The sequence below is a fragment of the Marmota monax genome, unplaced genomic scaffold, assembly GCF_021218885.2.
Source record: "Marmota monax isolate L192 unplaced genomic scaffold, Marmota_monax_Labrador192_F-V1.1 WCK01_AAM20220418_F8-fsc00033, whole genome shotgun sequence".
In the NCBI taxonomy this organism is placed as follows: domain Eukaryota; kingdom Metazoa; phylum Chordata; class Mammalia; order Rodentia; family Sciuridae; genus Marmota; species Marmota monax.
The window spans coordinates 6,882,704-6,901,433 of NW_026694282.1; the positions used below are offsets into that span (position 1 = coordinate 6,882,704).

Below are 18,730 nucleotides of genomic sequence, written 5' to 3' on the forward strand. Positions count from 1 at the left end.
ATTTTTAATATTATAAAATATAACTATTATATTTTATAGTTTTAAAATTTGGTTTACCCTGAAGAAAATAACTAATACATTCTGTGATACATATTTTATGCATATTTAGGAAAATCTTTGTCTATTACATTCTGAATTTTTGATAAGTTTTAAAATGGTTATATGGAGTACTAGATTAGAAGATTTTAGCCTTTTTTAATGAAAAATTTCAAGCATACTCAAGTGGAGAAAATAGTACAATAAGCCCGATGTATATAATCCTTGTATTCAATAGTTATTATTACATAGCCAATTCATATTATTTGCATGTTCTACTCCTCAGTCCCTAAATTCTGAGATATTTTGAAGCATATTACAGATAAGAGATGAATTTTTGAAAGTTTGAAAATTTCATCTTCAGAAACATTTTATCATCTTTTATTACCCCCAAATTAATATCTATTTCCCTTGTAAGAAATAGACATTAATTCTTAATTATTTTAAGAATTTTTTTATCCTTTTGTCATATTTTTACCTTAATTAAGATATTTTAAGATTTTTAATATCTTAAACTTGAATATGTAAGAAATGATCTTAAAATTTATAGTTATAAAAAATGAGATTGAATAGTCCTAAAGTTTCTGTTTGCTACTTTTTCTTTTTTTTCCTTTATTGGTAGTGGGAATTGAACCCTATCAGTAAGCTATATCTCCAGCCCTTCTTACTTTTTATTTTGAGATAGTGACTCGCTAAATTGCCCAGGCTAGACAACTGCCTCAGCCTTCTGAGTCACTGGAATTATAGATGTCTGCCACTGTGCTGGGCACTACTTTTAAAAAATTTCCTTGTCTTCAGTTTTAGATTTATGTTTGTCATTTTTGGGGAGGGAGAAAGAGGGAGAAGTTTGTATCTTTTTTTTAATATTTATTTTTTAGTTTTAGGTGGACACAATGTCTTTATTTTACATTTATGTGGTGCTGAGGATTGAACCTAGTGCCTCATGCATGGTAGGTGAGCCCTCTACCACTGAGCCACAACCTCAGCCTCAGGAGTTTGTATCTTAAGAATTTTTATGGTTTATTTTTTTTTAAATATCAAATCATTGGCCAATAATTAAATGTGTTGTGTTTTCTTTTTAAAATCTAAAGTGAATGAGCCCTTGGAGTGTTTAGGTTAGTTTGGCTGGGCATAGACTTCTAGGCTGGGAACCATTGTTCTTCAAAATTTTGTTTGCTTTCTTCCATTGGTCCCAAAGTTTCTAGTGTTGCAGTGAATAAATCCAAAGTTATTTTGATTCATGAAATCCTGACTATGTGTTTATGTGAATCTAATTTTTGTTTTTATATTTCTTCTCTGGACGCTTTTAGTATGTTCTCTTTGTCCCTGGGACTCTATAATTTTATAACAATGCATCTTGGCATGAATGTGCTTTTGTCTGCTGTGCTGCATAATTGATCTGAAAATTCAGGTCCTTGAATTCTGGAGAAATTTTTTCATCCTTTTGTCATTGATTTGTTCTCCCTATTTACTTCCTTATTGTTTTCTGTTATTTTGACCCTGAATTCTTTTTTTTTTTTTGTGACCAACTAAGAGATCTTTATTGCGGCAGTGTCTGATCAGGGAAGGGATGGGGGGGGGGAGGAGAGAGGGAGAGAGCAAAGTGAAGGAGAGGGAGAGATAAAGAGAGAGGGGGAGTGAGAGAGAAGAGAGAGGGGGAGGGATAGAGAAGAGAGGGGGAGGGAGAGAGGGGGAGAGAGAGGGAGAGGGAGAGAAGAATTTGAAGAATTTGTCATTTGAGTTTCTTTTCTTTTTCTATTTCTCTCAGTATTTTAAATCCACTTTCTGGGACATTTCCTTATCTTTCAATTTTAAAGAATTTTTTGTTTTCTAGATGTTCTTCCTTTTATATCATATTAAATCCTTATGCTATAGTTTGGATCTGAAGGCCCATGTTAAAAGTTGGTTGCTAGCCTGTGGCATTACTGGGAAGTTCTGGAACTAGTGGAAGAACATTAGGTCATTGGGTGTATGCCCCTGAAGAGGATATTGGGGCTCCTGCCCCTTCTTTCTCTTTGCTCCCCTGGCTATCATTAGGTGAGTAGACCTCTTCTACCACACGCTCTTGTCATGATGTACTGTGTTACCACAGGCCCCAAGTGACAGGAATAGGAGATCATGGACTAAACCTTTGAAACTGTGAGCCAAAACAAACCTTTCCTCCTTGTAAGTTGCTTATCTCAGGTATTTTGTCACAGGGACAGAAAGCTAATGCACTTAATTAGTAGTCTCTTATTGCTTTAATGCTCAGTGAGCTCCTACTTGTCTGTAGAACATGCAAACAATCACTGAACATTTCTTTGAATTTATTTTTTGAACTGGGGATTTAACCCTGGGGCACTTTACCACTGAGCTACATCCCCAGCCCCTTTTATTTTTTGTTTTGAGATAGGATCTTTCTAAGTTGCCAAGGGTCTCACTAAGTTGCTGAGGCTGACCTTGAATTTGTGATTCTCCTGTCTCAGCCTCCTATGTCTCTGGGATTACAGGTATGTGCCATCACACCTGGCTTTTTGGGAAATTATTTAAAAATAACTTCCTCTTTATCTGCAATTCTTGAATCCATCTAGAATTTTTCTCCTGCACAATTGTGTGTTAGAATTACCTTTTCCTGGTAGCTAATCAGTTTTTCTAATACCATCATTGATTAATCTGTTTTCCCCTGTTGGTTTGCATTGTCTGCTTCTATCATGGATGTCAGTGTCATCTTACTAATGTTTATTTCATCTCTCCAGTCTGATGATTTTCCCTGAGGCAGAAGATTATGTGAGATAAGAGCTTACTAAATCTGTTTTCTGTCATTTCTTAACAGTATACCACACTGTCTGCTTCAAGCAATAGAATTAGTCTTCATTGTTATTCACTGTTTCCCGAAATTGAGATCAATTCTTTTTTATGTTTTTTGCTTTTTTCATTAATGTTACTCCATTCTTCATATTAGTCTTGGTTAGTGTAACATTATAATCAGGTCATTTTTCACCATCATTCATGTAGACCCTATTTTATTTGAGACTAAGTTAGTACCTTATAAAATTAACGGTATAACATATATATCACTTATTTAAATTTCACAAATTTTTGTAACTGAAGAAGGAAAGTCAGTCTCTGGAGTTATACTTTATGTTCAGCCCACTTGGGTTAGCCATGCATTCTTTTTTCCCTCCAGGGTAGCATGAATTGCTGTCACATTTGCTGTTGTCTCTCTTGTAGGTTTTTTCATATCCCAATAAATTGATTTGACTATCATAGCTTTGGTTTCTTTGAGAAACTTATTATTTTTTAAAAACTCAAAATGCTTGGCTTTCTCTAGTTGTATTACACAGTACTTACTTTGAGGAGTATGCTTATTATATTTCACTGTTGGAGGGATTTCACACACCTACTTTCAACTCTGATGTTAAATGCAGAAACAGACACGGTAGTATAAATTATAGCTAATAGAGAGGAAAAATACATATATTAGAATTACTTATAGGATATTGGCTTTTAACTTTTGTTCTACCAGTCAGATTATCAAAGATTTAGAACTCATATGGTAGAAATGTAAGAAGTACTTTTGTCCAACAAAGAAATTTAATGCCTACAGGAATTCAGTCTTTACAGTTATCATTTATAGCCAGTTGTCAAAATGTTAGTAATTAATAGAATTAATGTTGATTATATTCCTTTTTCTTTGCTGGTGGTTACTTCATGATTTAAGTTTTCTTAAACTATTTTCTACACATACAGGTTGTTTGTGAGATAATGAAGATTCAGATGGCCAATGAAACTAACTTGGAAATCTAGTTAGTCATTGTTATTTCCTTCTCTGCCATTCTTCTCAAGTGATAGAGTACTTGATTTTATCTGAGTCCAGTCTGCAATAATTTTTCTGTCTTTCCATTATTGGAGCTGCTCTGTTGTTGACCTTATTTATACTTCAAAATCTGAGAGTGATTGTGTTTTTGACATCTGGGTATCCTTTATCTGACAGATAATGTTTTGGGATCCTAAGTTAATTTGAAGAGAGTACTTTCTTTAAGTACTTTTCTTTGCAAATGGTGTGCTTTTAACACCTGCTTACAGAGTCAAATGGTTGCAATACTATTATAAGATCACTTTTTCTTACCAAATTTAAGCAGATGTATAAATTAGGAATAATTTATGCATTCCAAAAACATTTTCAGTGTAATAGGTACTAGTGTTACAAAGGTGAAAAGATGCCATCACTACCTTTGGTATGGATAAATGGCAAGAACTTGGGGTTTGGAGTTGCTTTGATCCAAACTTAACTTCAGTATAAGCTTCAGTTTCTTCATTGGAAACATGGAGATAATCATGATTGTCTACAAAATGTTTATGAGACTCTTATACTAAGGGTTTGTAAATTGCTAGCTGCTGTTATTTGAGGAGTCACTACAGATCAGATGCTCAAGTGGATAGGAATTGCTAGAGTGACACAGCTAGAGTGCTATATCACCATCATCTAGAAACATTTCTTCCCTTGTGAGGCAACTCTCAAAGCATACACTTTAAGACTTTAGAATGCTTGTGTAGTTATGATGTTGTGATGTAAATGTAATTTGAATCTGAGGCATAAAATTATACCATGTTTACCTTTCTTTTGATGCTGCTACATGCCTGCAGATTCCTTATAAGTGGAGGAAATAATTAGCTTTTCAGCACCTGTCAATGGACTGCTTTCCCAAGGATTACTTAATAAGCAGACTCCCTAAGTGGAAATGTCAAGTAATTGAGAAACATGGAATTAACTAATGTTCAAAATTTAATTGTGCATTATGTCCATTTTTGGTAGAATTATTTTTATTTTTTTATTATTATTTTTAAAAGATGGGTCCTTGCTATGATGCCCAGGCTGATCTTGCATTCCTAGGCTCAAGTGAGCCTCCTGCCTCTGCCTCCTGATTGTCTGGGATTACAAATGTGTGCCAGTGTACCTAGCTAGAGTGAGAAATTTCAAAAGTCCCATTCAGTATTAAAATTATTGAAGAGTACATTTATGCTTCTGTTTGCACATACCATTCAAGCATATTCATTCTTCAATAAAAATTAATGTTTTCTCTTTTCATTTCTAACTTTACACATTCTATTATCTTGCCACTCTTATAGATGGCAAACACAGCAAACACAGTTGTATATGTAGAATTTAGGTTCATTTTTCTCCCCCATAGAACAAAGTCTTAGGCAAAGATTGTCAGTATTTGTTGAGTCTGTGTATGTAAATAAAATGTGAACCAAGAATGCACTTTTGTCAGAACCAGTTTTATAATACATGAGTCTGAAAAGATAAAGAAAACCAGATATTGCCTTGGATTTTTGCCTCTTTCTTACATTGGATCATCATGTTCTGAGTTATTTCTTTTTACTGGCAACTTTATTTTCTTTTCATACTAATTTATTGCTATATCCCTCGTATAGTAATAAAGTATGAGCTATCTCTCATAATTTTAAGAAACAGGGGTAGTTACAGACATTATATATTCTCTTATCTGATGCTATGATGGATAGGAACAAAGCCCTTTTAATTTCTTGTAATTTATAAATAGAAAGCAGTACTCATGATTTTCATTATAGAACTGTCTAAAAGATTATGCTGTAATTTTGGGGAGGGCAGTGCAACAGCTTCATAAGTGTTGCCAGTATGTTTTTCCTGTAGTCCAGAGCAGAATTTCTTTGTTCTTTGTATGCTGGACTTCAGGGAGATGTTGGTTTGTGACTCTTCCTGGTCCCCACCCCCCCCCGCCCCATGAACTGGCCAATTAATGGAAGACTTCCATGACAGCTCCTCATTCCTGTAATAGATAGTCTGGAATCTTTGTTCCTGCCTCTTTGCCAAGACAGAAAGAAGGGGTGACTGAGGCATGAGCTGCCATCCTTGCTTCACCACCAATAAACCTTGTGATCCCGCTGTACCTCACTTTCATCATATGTAGAATAAAGTTGTTAAGCTAAATGAACTCAATAAGGCCTCTTCTGACTCTTTTTTGTTAATTTTTTTTTAGTTGTAGATGGACACATGCCTTTATTTATTTATTTTTATTTTTATGATGTGCTGAGGATTGAACCCAGTGCTTCACCTGTGCTAGGCAAGCACTCTACCATTGAGCCATAACTCCAGCCCCACCTCTTCTAAAACAATCTCATGTTCCTTTGGGGTGGTGGTGGTAAAAATATAATATAAAATCTACCTTAACAAATTTCTAAGTGTAACCGATACAATGTTGTTAATTATATAAGCATTATTCAGTAGATCTCTAAAATGTTTTCAGTTTGCATATTCCCAGAGAATAGCACCCCCTCAGTTTCCCTGACCCCTGTCCACTGACAACCATAGTTCTACTTTCTGCTCTCAGAGTTTGACTACTTTATGTACCACAAATAAGGAAACCATGCACTATTTGTCTGTGGTTGACTTGTTTCATTTGGTAGAATGTCCTCAAAGTTCATCCAAGTTGTATCATATGACAAGTTTTCCTTCTTCTTAATGGCTAAATAGCACAGACCCCATTCTTTTTATCTATTTATCCATTGATGAATATTTATATTGTTTTTAACTCTTGTGAATAATGCTGCAAGGAATATAGGAGTGAAAATGTCTCCTTGAGATTCTGATTTAAATTCTTTTAGGTAAATATTCTTAAGTGGGATTGCTGGATTTTATGATAGTTTTATTTTATTTTTACATTTAAAGTTTTTTAATAACCACCATACTGTTCTTCATAGTGGCTATACCATTTTCCATTCCTACCTGCAGTGCCTGAAATTTCCAAATTTTCCACATCCTTATCAGCATTTCTTTTTTGTTTTTGAATTTAATGATGGCTATTTTACTAGTAGTGAGGTAATATCTCAAAATGGTTTTGAATTGTATTTAGTTAGCAATTACTGACATTAAATAACTTTTTATGTCTGTGTTGGCCATTTGTATGTTTACTTTGGAGAAATATCCTTCTGCCTTCTTAAAATTGAGGTGTTATTATTATTTTGTTGAGTTGTGGGGTTTCTTACATATTTTGGGTATTAACCCCTTATGAGATAAATGGCTGGCAAATACTTCCAGTGTGTGGGTTGCAATTTTCTCTGTTTATTGCTTGCTATGCTTCAGAGAAGATTTTTAGTTGATAGAATCTACTTTACTCTTTTTATCTTTTTTTGCTTATGCTTTTGGTGTCAGATCAATGAAATTATTGCTGAGACCAATGTTATAAAGCTTTTCTAGGGGCTTTATAATTTCAGATCTTATATTGAGCTAATTTCCTTCTATTTTTATTATGAAAAGCATTGAATTTTGTCAAATGCTCTTTCTGCATTTCTTAAGATAATTATGTGATATTTCCATCCTTTGTTCTATTAATGTGATCTGTCACATTGATTGGTTTTCATGTTTTAAACATCCTTGCATCCCTGAAATGAATCCCACTTGATCATGGTGAATGACCTTTTTTAATGTGCTGCTGAATTCAGTTTGCTAGTAGTTATTTGAGGATATTTGCATGTGTGTTCATCAGGAATATTGTCATGTAGTTTGATTTCTTGTAATATATTTGTCCAATTTTGGTATCGGTAATTCTGGCCTCACAAAATTAGTTTGGAAGTATTTTCTTCCATTCATTTTTTTTTGGGGGCGGGGTGGGGATTTGGGAACGATTGATGTTAATTTTGAAATGTTTGGTAGAATTTTTCAGTGAAACCATTGCATCTTTAGAATTTCTTTGTTGAGAGTTTTTTCTTTTCCTTGCAGTACCCAGAGCCTCACACATGCTAGTTAAGCACTGTACCATTTAGCTACTTCTCTTACCATTGTAAATTTTTTGCTTTGAGATAGAGTCTCATCTAAAAAATAAAAAAGTTACCTAGTCTGGCCTCAAACTTGCAATCCTCTTGCCTCATCCTCCTGAATAGCTGAGATTGCAAGTGTGTTTTACCATGTTGGGAATTTTTAAAAAAATTTTTAAGTTAAATTATGAATTCAATCTCCTTACCAGTTATGGATTTGTTCAGATTTTGTGTTTCTAAATGTTTCAGTTTTAGTAGGTTTACATTACTCAGAATTTATCCATTTCTTCTAGATAACACAGTGTGTTGAAATAAAATCATTTATATTAGTCTTTTATAATCCATTTTATTGTTCAGCATAGTTTTAATGTCTCCTCTTTTACATCTGCTTTTTTTTTTTTTAAAAGGAATGAGAATGTGTTAGTCAACATAAATCCGGACTAGACTGTTCAAAGAACTCAGATTGCACTGTTTCTACCATTACATCTACTTTTATATATTTGTATCTCTTTTTTTCCCCCCTTAACCTAGCTAAAAATGGGTTAATTTTATGGATCTTTTTATAAAATACCTGTTTGTTTTCTTCCTTTAAGTAATGTTGTTGTTTTCTAGTTCCTTGTGGTATAAAGTTAGGTTGTTTGAGATCTTTCTTTTTGTTTTTTTTTTTTTGTTGTTGCTTAACTGATTTTAATAACATGACATAAAGCCCCTAAACTTGATATAACAGTTATGCAAAATACATAGATGAATACTGTCTTTTTCAAAAATATAAAATAAATAAGCACGACATGTGAAAATAGGCAAGTTTCCATTAAATAAATGAAAAGTTTAAAAAGAGAAAATTTTCCTTTCCATATCATTTGAAGAAGGGAAATTATCATTTTAAACAATATTCAGGTTTATTAAACAAATAAAAAAAGTATTATAAAATGTTTAACTTTCATCAGCTTCAAGATTTATGTTGCTGCCAAATTTTGCATATAACTGAACTTTCAAATCTGCTAACACCCGCTGAATTGATTCCACTCTGGATTCTAAGGCGTCAATTTCTTCTTGCAAATTTTTCTTTGCTTCCTCTAACATTTCCTGTGTTTCCTCTTGAGAATGGCTAATGAAAACATCCCCAATTTGATAAGGTATCATTAAGCAGTCATCATCTGCAAGCATGATGTCATCACAGGCATCTTCTAAATTTTGGAGTTGTTTCTTTTTTACTTCTATTTCTTCCTTTAGTTCTGTGATTCTACTTGTATTCCGGGCAAATTTGTTTATCTTTTGCTGATCTTCAAAAGTAACATTGACATCTTCTGCAGCCGCTTTCTTCATGGTGGCCGCCATCTTCGAGATCTTTCTTTTTGATTAAGACATTTACTGCTCTAGATGTCTTAGTACTTTTTGTTCTTTCCATAAGTTTGGGTATGTTGTGCTTTCATTTGTTGGAATGTATTTCTAATTTTCCTGTTGAGCTCTTCTTTGATCCATTGGTTGTTCAAGAATGTGTTGCCTAATTTCCTTATATTTGTGAAATTTTTAGTTTCCCTCTATTATTGATTTCTGTTTTTCATTCTATTGTAGTTGAAAAGGACATTTGGCATGATTTCGAACTCTTAAATTTGTTGATTTGTTTTGTGACCTATTGTAGGATCTTTCTTGTTGACTGTTCCATGTGTGATTGAGAGAAACATACCTTCTGCTATTATTGGGTAGGATGCTGTGTGTATATTTGTTAGGACCAATAGGTCTGTAGTGGTGTTCAAATCCTCTATTTCCTTACTGAAAGTGGGTTATGGAAGTCTTCAACTATCATTATGTTGTTTCTATTTCCCCCTTCTACTATTATTGTGTTGCTGTCAAATGTTTGCTTTTTTATATTTAAGTTCTATGATATTAGCTTCAAAATATATATATATATATATATATATATATATATAAAACATATATTTGTGAATTAACCCTTTTGTCATTATATAATGTCCTTCTTTGTCTCTTGTGACAATTTTCACTTAATGTCTATTATTTTAAGTATGCTTACTGTGTTCTCTGTTACCATTTGTTTTGAATACCCTTTTAACTTTCATACTACGTTTTATCTAAAATGAGTCTTATAGATTGTTTATACTTGATTCTTGTTTTCTTCATTTATTCAGCCACTGTTTGTCATTTCATTGAGAATTTAATTCATTTACTTAAAAAAATCAGTAGGGAAGGGTTTAAAATTGCCATTTTGTTAACTGCTTTTTGTCTGGTATCTTGTTAGCTCTTTTTTTCTCTTGCTGTCTTCTTTTGTATTTCATTGTATAGGTTTTGTGTTTGATTCCATATTCATTTTCTTTTGTGTATCTCATAATTATTTCCTTTGTGGTTACCATGAGACTTACATGAAACATATATAGCTGTAACACTATTCTAAGCTGATTGACAATTTACATATATAAACCTCAATTACATACATAAACTCTGTTCTTTTACTTTTTGCTTTCTGATGTCACAAATTACTTCTTTCATATTGTATGTCCATTTCCGTAGTTTAAGATTTCTAGTTATTTATACTTTTGTCTTAACTCATATTTCAGAATTAAAAGTGACTTATGCACCATGTTACCATATTATAGGATTTTTGTATTTTTTACATATTTACCTTTGCCAGAAAATTTTATGCTGTCCTGTGCTTTTGTATTCTATCTAATGTCCTTTTATTTCAACTTGAAGGACTTTCTTTTTAAAAAAACATTTCTTGTAAGGCGGATCTTGTGGTGGTGAAATCTCTGTGCTTTGATTTATCTGGGAATATCTTTATTTCTCTATTTTTAAAGGATGGTTTTGCCAGATATAGTAGTATTGGTCCTCCCCCACCCCACCTCCATTGCTTTAATTATATCGTCCCACTCCTTTCTGGATTGCAAGATATCTGCTGAGACATCTACTGAGATAGTCTTATGGGGACTCCTGTAATAATCCCATGATTCTAAATCAATTTGTTTATCAAAGACTTGAACTCTGAATGTGAAAAGAGAAAGCATGTAGATTTTGAATCCAGGTCTTAAGACAGTTAGTTACAGGTCCTTACCAGCTTATTTTAAATTTAAGGAAAAGCCTGAGTATTATTTTCTTTCTTTTTCTTTTCTTCCTGCCTCTGAAATAGTATAAGGCTCAAGAGCTGGTATTGACATCTCAAGTAAATAAATATATTTACACGTTATTTATTATGAACATATCAACCCATACTTATCATTATGCAAAAAAGATATTTTCCACAGATATACAACTGTATCTGTTTTTTTTTCCTCCAAGTAAAATGACAAATGTTTTATTGTTTCCATTTAACTGGACTTTTAATTTGGGCTACCATCTTTCAAAACTTTAATAAGTCTAAGACTATTTCCTACTCTGTTTCTTTATTTCTGAGATGGCCAGAGAAAAAAACACATAACTTCTAGTAGGGCCAGGGCTCTTTAGAAAAAACAAAACAAACCCGTACTCTTAGGCATAAATACAGTGCTTTATTTCTTTCTTGACAATATAATTAAAACATTTGTTTAAAAGCCACATGACAAAATACACTATTTTATAAGATGCCACTAAATGTGCTGATTACCTTTCCCAGAACTAAGAATCTGTCAGAGTGTCTTGGTAGAAATCTTCCCACAAGGGTATCTTTCATTTGAGATGAGTGCAAGGCAATCTAAGATAACCTTTTGTTTTTAATGAAAATGGGAAATAAGAAGCCAATTCAAAAATTTGTCTCCCTTCATTTGCCCAAGGTGAGAGAGTGATAGAATTTCTGTTCTGTTAAAAACACCATAAATTCTGGCTGTGTAAGGAGAGGCTGCAGTCCTTGCATGTATTGCTCCACGAGCTGCCATGGTCAAGCACAATCAGGATCACTAATGAATTAATGTTTAACCGTCACTTTTTTGTTGGTGGGGTTAAAAAGATATTTTTCCTTCTTGAAATTGAATTAAAGTAGATGTCTTCTAACCTTAGAAGGAACAAGCTTTCTAAGATTAGAACAGATAGTGGAAATTAACAAATACTGGACAACTCACCTTTGAAATGCAGTACGTGGAAGATCGTTTTTTACTTTGGCACTCCCTTTGTGCTCACTCAAAGTAGAGAATCAGCAAATGATTTTGAATTGAATTTTTAAAAGTAATATATAATATTATATTCAGGCCAGTCATTCAAAGTATACTGTTCAATAGCTTTTAGTGTATTTGCAGAGTTGTACAAATCTCACTATAGTCAATTTGAGCACATTTTTATCACCTTCGAAAGAAACTTTATAGGCATTTTAAGTTATTCACTATTTCCTATTTCCTAACCCTTTTCCTGGCCCCACCCCTCCCAAAAAGTCCTGGGCAACTACTAGTCTAATTTCTCTCTCTGTAGATTTGCCTATTCTGGGCATATCTTTCATATAATTGAGATCCTATAACACATGTCTTATGATTGACTTTTCACATTTAGCCTAATGTTTTTAAGGTTCATTCATGTTGTAGCATGTATCAGTACTTCATTTCTCTTTATGGCTGCACAATATTCCTTTGTTTAGTTATCCTACACTTTATTTTTCAGTTCGTCAGTTGTTGACCATTTATATAATTTCCACTTTTGGAACACTGATTAATACTGTTATTTACATTAATCTACAAATTTATCTAGACATGTTTTAGTTTTAGCTCTTATATTTAGGTCTAAAATCCATTTTAAGTTAATTTTTTACATGTGATGTGAGAAAGGGGTCCAGTTTTATTCTTTCGCATGTAGCTATCCAGTTGGTGGAATTCAGCACTATTTTATAAAGAGACCTTTCTTTTCCCCTGACATTTTTTCTTGTCATATTTATTGAAAACAAACTAATTACAAATGTAAGCATTCATTTCTGGATCCTGTATTCTATTCCATTGAGTTGTATTTTTATTCTTGTGTTTGTATCGTACTGTTTTGATTATTGTAGCTTTGTAGTAAATTTGGGGTTTCTCAAACTTCCCAATTCCAGATTTGAATTTGAGTCCTCAAATTTTGTTCTTCCTACTCGAGATTGTTTTGTCTATTTAGTGTCTCTTGCTTTTACATATGAATTTTAAGACCAGTGTCTTAATTTTTGCAAGGAAGCCAGCTGGGATTTTGATAGGAGTTGCATTCAATTTGTAAATGAATTTGGGAAATATTTTCATCTTAACAATTTTACATTGTGTGATCCATGAATAAATTGCTTTTCTCATTTTGTTACATGTAAAGATTGAAATAGGAACCTATAGAAATTTTAATCCATTAATTCTTAATCCCCTTATAATATACCAATTTTAATTATTTTGCATTGGAGGAACCCATTGAATATTTCATTATTATAGGACTTATTTTGTTGTTTTTAATACAGCTGAAATTTGACTTTTTGTTAGAACTACAGATTTCTTTGGGGTAGAATATATATTAATTTATGTATTCTGAGTTAATGTTATAGTTGTTTAAGAAAAATACTTTGGAAGCTAATTATAAAAAGTGGAATGCTATTGGTATTGCCATTAATAACAAATAGCTAACTGACATTTTTGTTTTCTGATTTATTCATTGTCATATTCCTTTCAAGAAAAAAAGAGGTAAACATTGCTTTATAAATTGATTGCTTGCTTTTAGAATAAGTTGTAGTTAATATATATTTACATTCATCTTAGGTACCAAATCTGATTCCAGTCTTGATGTTCAAATTGGGAAGACCACTGGAACCTATATTATATAATGATATATTGTATACTTTACCTATGCTTGGTGTTCACAAGGTTAGTATATTAATCAGTTTACTTGGGATAAAAAAAGAAAATGAGGCCTAAATAGTACATTGAATTCAATTTGGTATTATGAAATTGTAAGCCCCAATAACTATTCCCCTTATTGGTCCATGTTTAAGAATTAATCATTTAAAAAATTTGTAAATTTGTTGTAATTAGTTATACATTATAGTAGAATGTATTTTGACATATATGGAATATAACTTTCCATTCTTCAGGTTGTACATTGGTCATGTAATCATATAGGATAATAATGTCTGATTCATTCTGCTATCTTTCCTATTCCCATTCCCTATCCCTTCCTTTCATTCTTCTTTGTTTAATCCAAAGTACTTCTATTCTTCCCTACCTACCCCCAAGAATTAATTCTTCTAAGTTACTTCATATCCAAATTTTCACATTGACTTTCTCTGAGATCCTCTGAGGTCCTGTTTTTTCTAAGATTCTGTTCCCCCAGGATTGCTAGCTAGCCCTTACCAAAGTTATTTCCCATCCTCTAAGAAGATGAGTAATATTTCAGCAAGCTTCCATTTCAGTCTTCACTTAATAGCAAGGAATTTAAAGTGCTTTTGTCAACCTTAAGGCTGTCTACATTTACATTTATGAATCCAGCGTTTCTTTAATATTTTCCTAGGTGTGTGTAGGACAGATTCTGCGAGTAATCCAACTTCTTGGAACTACCCCACAACTGAGAGGTGTCACTTTGCGCCTGTTGACATCTTTGTGGGAAAAACAGGTAAGCTCAGAAGTACACTTGTATGAGTATTAACATGTTCCTTTCAGTGAAGAAAAATGTCATTATGTGTGACAGTGCTTTGATGTAGTGGTGTGAGTGGCATCAATGATTGCACTGAGTAATTTTGATTTATTGTGATGTATTTGATCTATAATATAGTCAGTTGTGATTGGCTCTCAGAGTAGTTGAGAATATAAAATAATCTTTTTTCCTTATTTCTGAAATTTATCTTTCCATTTGTGTGAGAAAGTAATGGAAATATGGTTGTAAGTGATTAGAGCCTTTGTAATTAGGATGAGACATAGCCACTTTCTTCTTTTTTTATGAAATGATACAGTACATGGGTCTGTACGAAAATCTTCAGTAATCACAACAGCATTCTTCTCTGCTGATTAGAAGAAATGCATTATAATTTCTAATGCAAATGTAAGATTTGGAGGTAAACATTGTTGCATAAAAGGAGATAAGGATTATTCAACTCATGTTGGGAAATTACCTTTTTTTGTGAAACTGCCTTATTAGGACCGTGTGTATCCTGAGCTACAACGCTTCATGGCCATGTCTGATGTGCCTTCTCTTTCTGTGGGCAAGGAACTGCAGTGGGAGAAACTGATTGCAAAAGCAGCATCAATCAGAGATATATGCAAGCAAAGGTAAAATGTGCTTAATTCTTGGATATATTTTGATATATATATATATATATATATGTATATACATGTATACATATATAAATATTTACTTTTTAAAAAATTTTATTATATGAAAGAATAAAGAATTTTTCAACGCATGTTTTTTGATTGTAATATTTAGTACTATTGGACATTAACTTTGAGAAGCAAGTATGTCTTTCCCTTTCAGGTCTAGTCTTGTATCAAACTTATGGGATATTTATATACTTTTCTGGATAACAATTTAATATTACAGTAAAACAAATGATGTTATGCTTTCTATTTTTCTGTGTATAAGTTCCTGAAAACAAAGCTGTGGATTACAGTCCTAAGCTGTTCTTTTTTTATATTCTGCCTATGTTATACCTGATCTTACAAGTGTTTTTATAGGGAAGAGGGCTGGTGTTGTGTGCAGTGGTAGAGCGCTTGCCTAGCATATGTGAGGCCCTGGGGTTCGATTCTCAACACTGCATGTAAATAAAGTAAAGGTCCTTTGACAGCTAAAAAAAATATTAAAAAAAAAACTTAAAAAAAGCATTTTTATAGTGAAGATCTTCTGTGTGACTCACTGTATGGAATTATTACGACTTTATAACAAGGACATAAATAATGTTGAATTTCTATCCAAAATTTAACCCATAGGTGAAGATAGAGAGCTGACTGTTCTAGATTAGAGATTGCTAAATAGGTTAGAGGAGGTAAGACTGAAATGCAAGAGCAAAGCTCTAACTTTCCTTTTTTTTTTCTTGCATGGGGTAAGGTAAAAATATTTGCAGAGGAAATAGAGTGTATTTGAATTCACCTTTAGTCTTGCAGTTTTGTGTGTTATTACGCCTCTGCCTAGTAGCATTCTGGAAGCCTCTTGCTTACTGTCAGTGACCGAGGTATGAATGGTGCTTCCTGAAATTTGGTGGACATTTGGCTCAGATTTTGATCACATGGATAATTCCTGTTTCAAGTAAAATCCTGGTCAGAATTACTGGAATCTAAGCCCTAGTAATTCTGCTGCTTTTCTAGGCTTCTGCCTTTCTGCAACACACACACACACACACACACACACACAAATCACCTCGGTCCAAATTATTATATATATATTTTACAAATATGCAGCCCAACACCTGGAAGTCTGCATTGTACTGAGGTGTTGGCATGGAAAAAATTTCAGATTTGAGAGAGGTTAATAGCAGACATTCTGATTTTACATACTTAAGGCTGAGGTTCAGGAGAGATTGGCTAGCAAAACAGTTCAGAGACAATAGATAACTTATTCAGTGTTCCTTTCAGATACTACCTTAAGATATGTTGGAATTTTTCAGCTTTAGAAAATCATTTCCATTTGTGGGGCAGTGAACGAATGGAATCCTGTCAGGCCATTTCCTCAATTGACAGTTTGTTAATTAGGAAAAAAATATATCATTGAAGGATAAGCAGGAATTCTGAGAATAGACCTGTGTAACTCTGCAGTTAAAGATGTTCTGGGCACAGCACTGTAAATGTGGAACAGGTAGAAGGAAGGGGAGAAGGATGAGTGAGGTGGTCTGGAAGTGCCTGGTGGGAGACAGGCACTCAGTCACTTGTAATCTGTATCAGTGTTTTTATCATCCTCAGCACTGTGGTGTTATCACGTTAGTATTTCTACTACCATAAATCATCTCCTGATCAAATCTCTGTTTTCATAGTGCCTGGTCTCAGAGCAGATACCAGGCTGAAATAGTTCTGTCTTTACTAATAGTCTCAATAAGATAAGTCAGTATTTTTTTATCATTATTATAGACTTGAGTTTTTCTCAATTCACACCATATAGGATTTCTGATTTAGGAGAATAAAACTTGTTAAAAGGTGTTTTTTGAATAAATTTTTATGTAAAAAAAAATGAGCATTGTCAGTAGAAATCAACATGGTATAAATATTTGAATAAAAACACGATGTTATTATTTGAGGGTTAACATATAGTAGGCACCTGGGGAAAGAAAAGATGTGATGCTTTTTGCTCAAAAGGTCTGGGAATGGAGATGGGTGTGGTGGTAGATGCCTGTAATCCCAGCCACTTGGGGAGGTGGAGGCAAGAAGACCACAGTTCAAGGCTAGCCTGGTCACCTTGGCAAGAACCTGTCTCAAAACTAAAGAAAAGAAAAAGGCCAGGATGTAGCTCGATGTACAAGGCTCTGGGTTTAATCATAGTATTATAAAAAACAAAAACAAAAACTGGGAATAGTAAGCTCTAATTTTGTTTTTAAATTGTCATTTCTTGCAGGCCCTATCAACATGGTGCAGACATGTTGGCAGCTATTTCTCAGGTGCTGAATGAGTGCACCAAGCCTGATCAAGCTACTCCAGCAGCCTTGGTGTTACAAGGTCTTCATGCACTCTGCCAAGCTGAAGTAGGTGCTTTTGAGTTGTTTTGGGTAGCTCTGAAGAAAATAATCTAAAAGCCATGCTAGCTACCAGGATGTAAGATTAGATTCAGATAATAAAAGCCTGAATATTAATTCTCAAGAGATTTTTGTTTGGAAGAATAAAGCAGGACCTTTAAAATTATAGAGAAGACTCTTAAACCATCTGGTCATGTAGACATTCTCTAGCCACCAAAGAAAACTTTTGGTTTTCTACTTGTTCTTATTTATTTTTATTAAAATAGAAAAGACACTTATGTTTATAGAATTCTTGAATAAATTACTTAATTTTGTGACTAGAGCATCTTAGATTCAGGTGAGGTGAGGAAATTGGCATAGTCTATAGCCATCAAAAATTATTATTGATTTGAAGATTGACGAAGGAATCTTTGTTTCCCAGTGATTAGTTTGTTGTGGGGCGGTAAACATTAGAACTGAACTCATAAGCTATTTTCTGAGCTTTAGACTATTCCTGGAATTACAACATAGCAGAGAATATTTATTATCTTGAAGAAATATGATAATTGCATCAAAGACCATTCATTGCCTTAGCCAAAGCTTTTGAAATGGTGAATGTACATATTGTTGCTTTTAATGAATGAGGATACGTGGAATTCTTGTAAGGTTATGGCTAATTGTGGGTTATAATGAAAGATTCATAATAATATAAGCAATAACTATATTGAGTGTTTATATGCTCATGTTCTTGTGCTAAACACTTTTCTGTAATGATCCCCAACAATTCTGCAACATAGGAATTAACACCATTTACAGTTGAGGAAAATAGATTTGAGAAAGAAGTTAGATATTTGTTCAGGATCTTGGTAAGAGAATAAACTTTTGTGTGGACATTTATTTCATCAGATGGTGAACATCATTCCTATTGAGAGACTGGTGTGTGGTAGTGACAGTGCTTTCAGATTATGTGCCCAGTAGTTAGAAAAGTTGTCAGAACTTTATGGTGGAAGACGGTTACAGGAGGGGATTACTACATATATCCAAGGACTTCTGTCTTTTATTGCTTCAATCACTTTAGGGATTTGGGAATATCATTTAATAATTATATTACTATTCAAGATTTATTTATGCTAATAAAGCTAGACCTTATTTTTCAATAGGTTTTGAGCAGAAACAGAATTCTATGCTTCTCTTTCCAAAAATTGACCACTTTTATTATTTTGAAGTGTTTCCTTTTCTTATTTTTTCCAAATAGGCATCAACTCATTTCTGAAATTAACTTTTTCCCCCTAATAAATAGTAATTCAGTCTGTTTCTACAATTCCATTGTTTCCTGCTGTTACTGTAAGATTTATGTCAATGCTTTCTAACTCA

At 33.2% G+C, this 18,730-nt stretch overlaps 2 protein-coding genes across 4 annotated transcripts in view; one reads left to right on the top strand and one right to left on the bottom strand.

The window, feature by feature from the left end:
• The window catches only part of Focad (focadhesin), a 296,580-nt gene that overhangs the window by 110,862 nt on the left and 166,988 nt on the right, over nt 1-18,730 (top strand). For all 3 annotated transcript variants that reach the window (XM_046467321.2, XM_058586381.1, XM_058586382.1), the window contains exons 12-15: nt 13,488-13,592; nt 14,236-14,337; nt 14,860-14,990; nt 17,260-17,386. In XM_046467321.2, coding sequence (XP_046323277.1) covers nt 13,488-13,592; nt 14,236-14,337; nt 14,860-14,990; nt 17,260-17,386 — 465 coding nt within the window. The remainder of the gene's footprint in view (nt 1-13,487; nt 13,593-14,235; nt 14,338-14,859; nt 14,991-17,259; nt 17,387-18,730) is intronic.
• LOC124108776 (prefoldin subunit 4) lies at nt 8,604-9,150 on the bottom strand. Its single transcript, XM_046467325.2, has one exon. The coding sequence runs from the start codon at nt 9,148-9,150 to the stop codon at nt 8,746-8,748; it is 405 nt and encodes a 134-aa protein (XP_046323281.1). The 3' UTR covers nt 8,604-8,745.

Excerpts from the sequence above, each read along its gene's own strand:
- LOC124108776 (XM_046467325.2), bottom strand. The coding sequence starts at position 9,150 with ATGGCGGCCACCATGAAGAAAGCGGCTGCAGAAGATGTCAATGTTACT.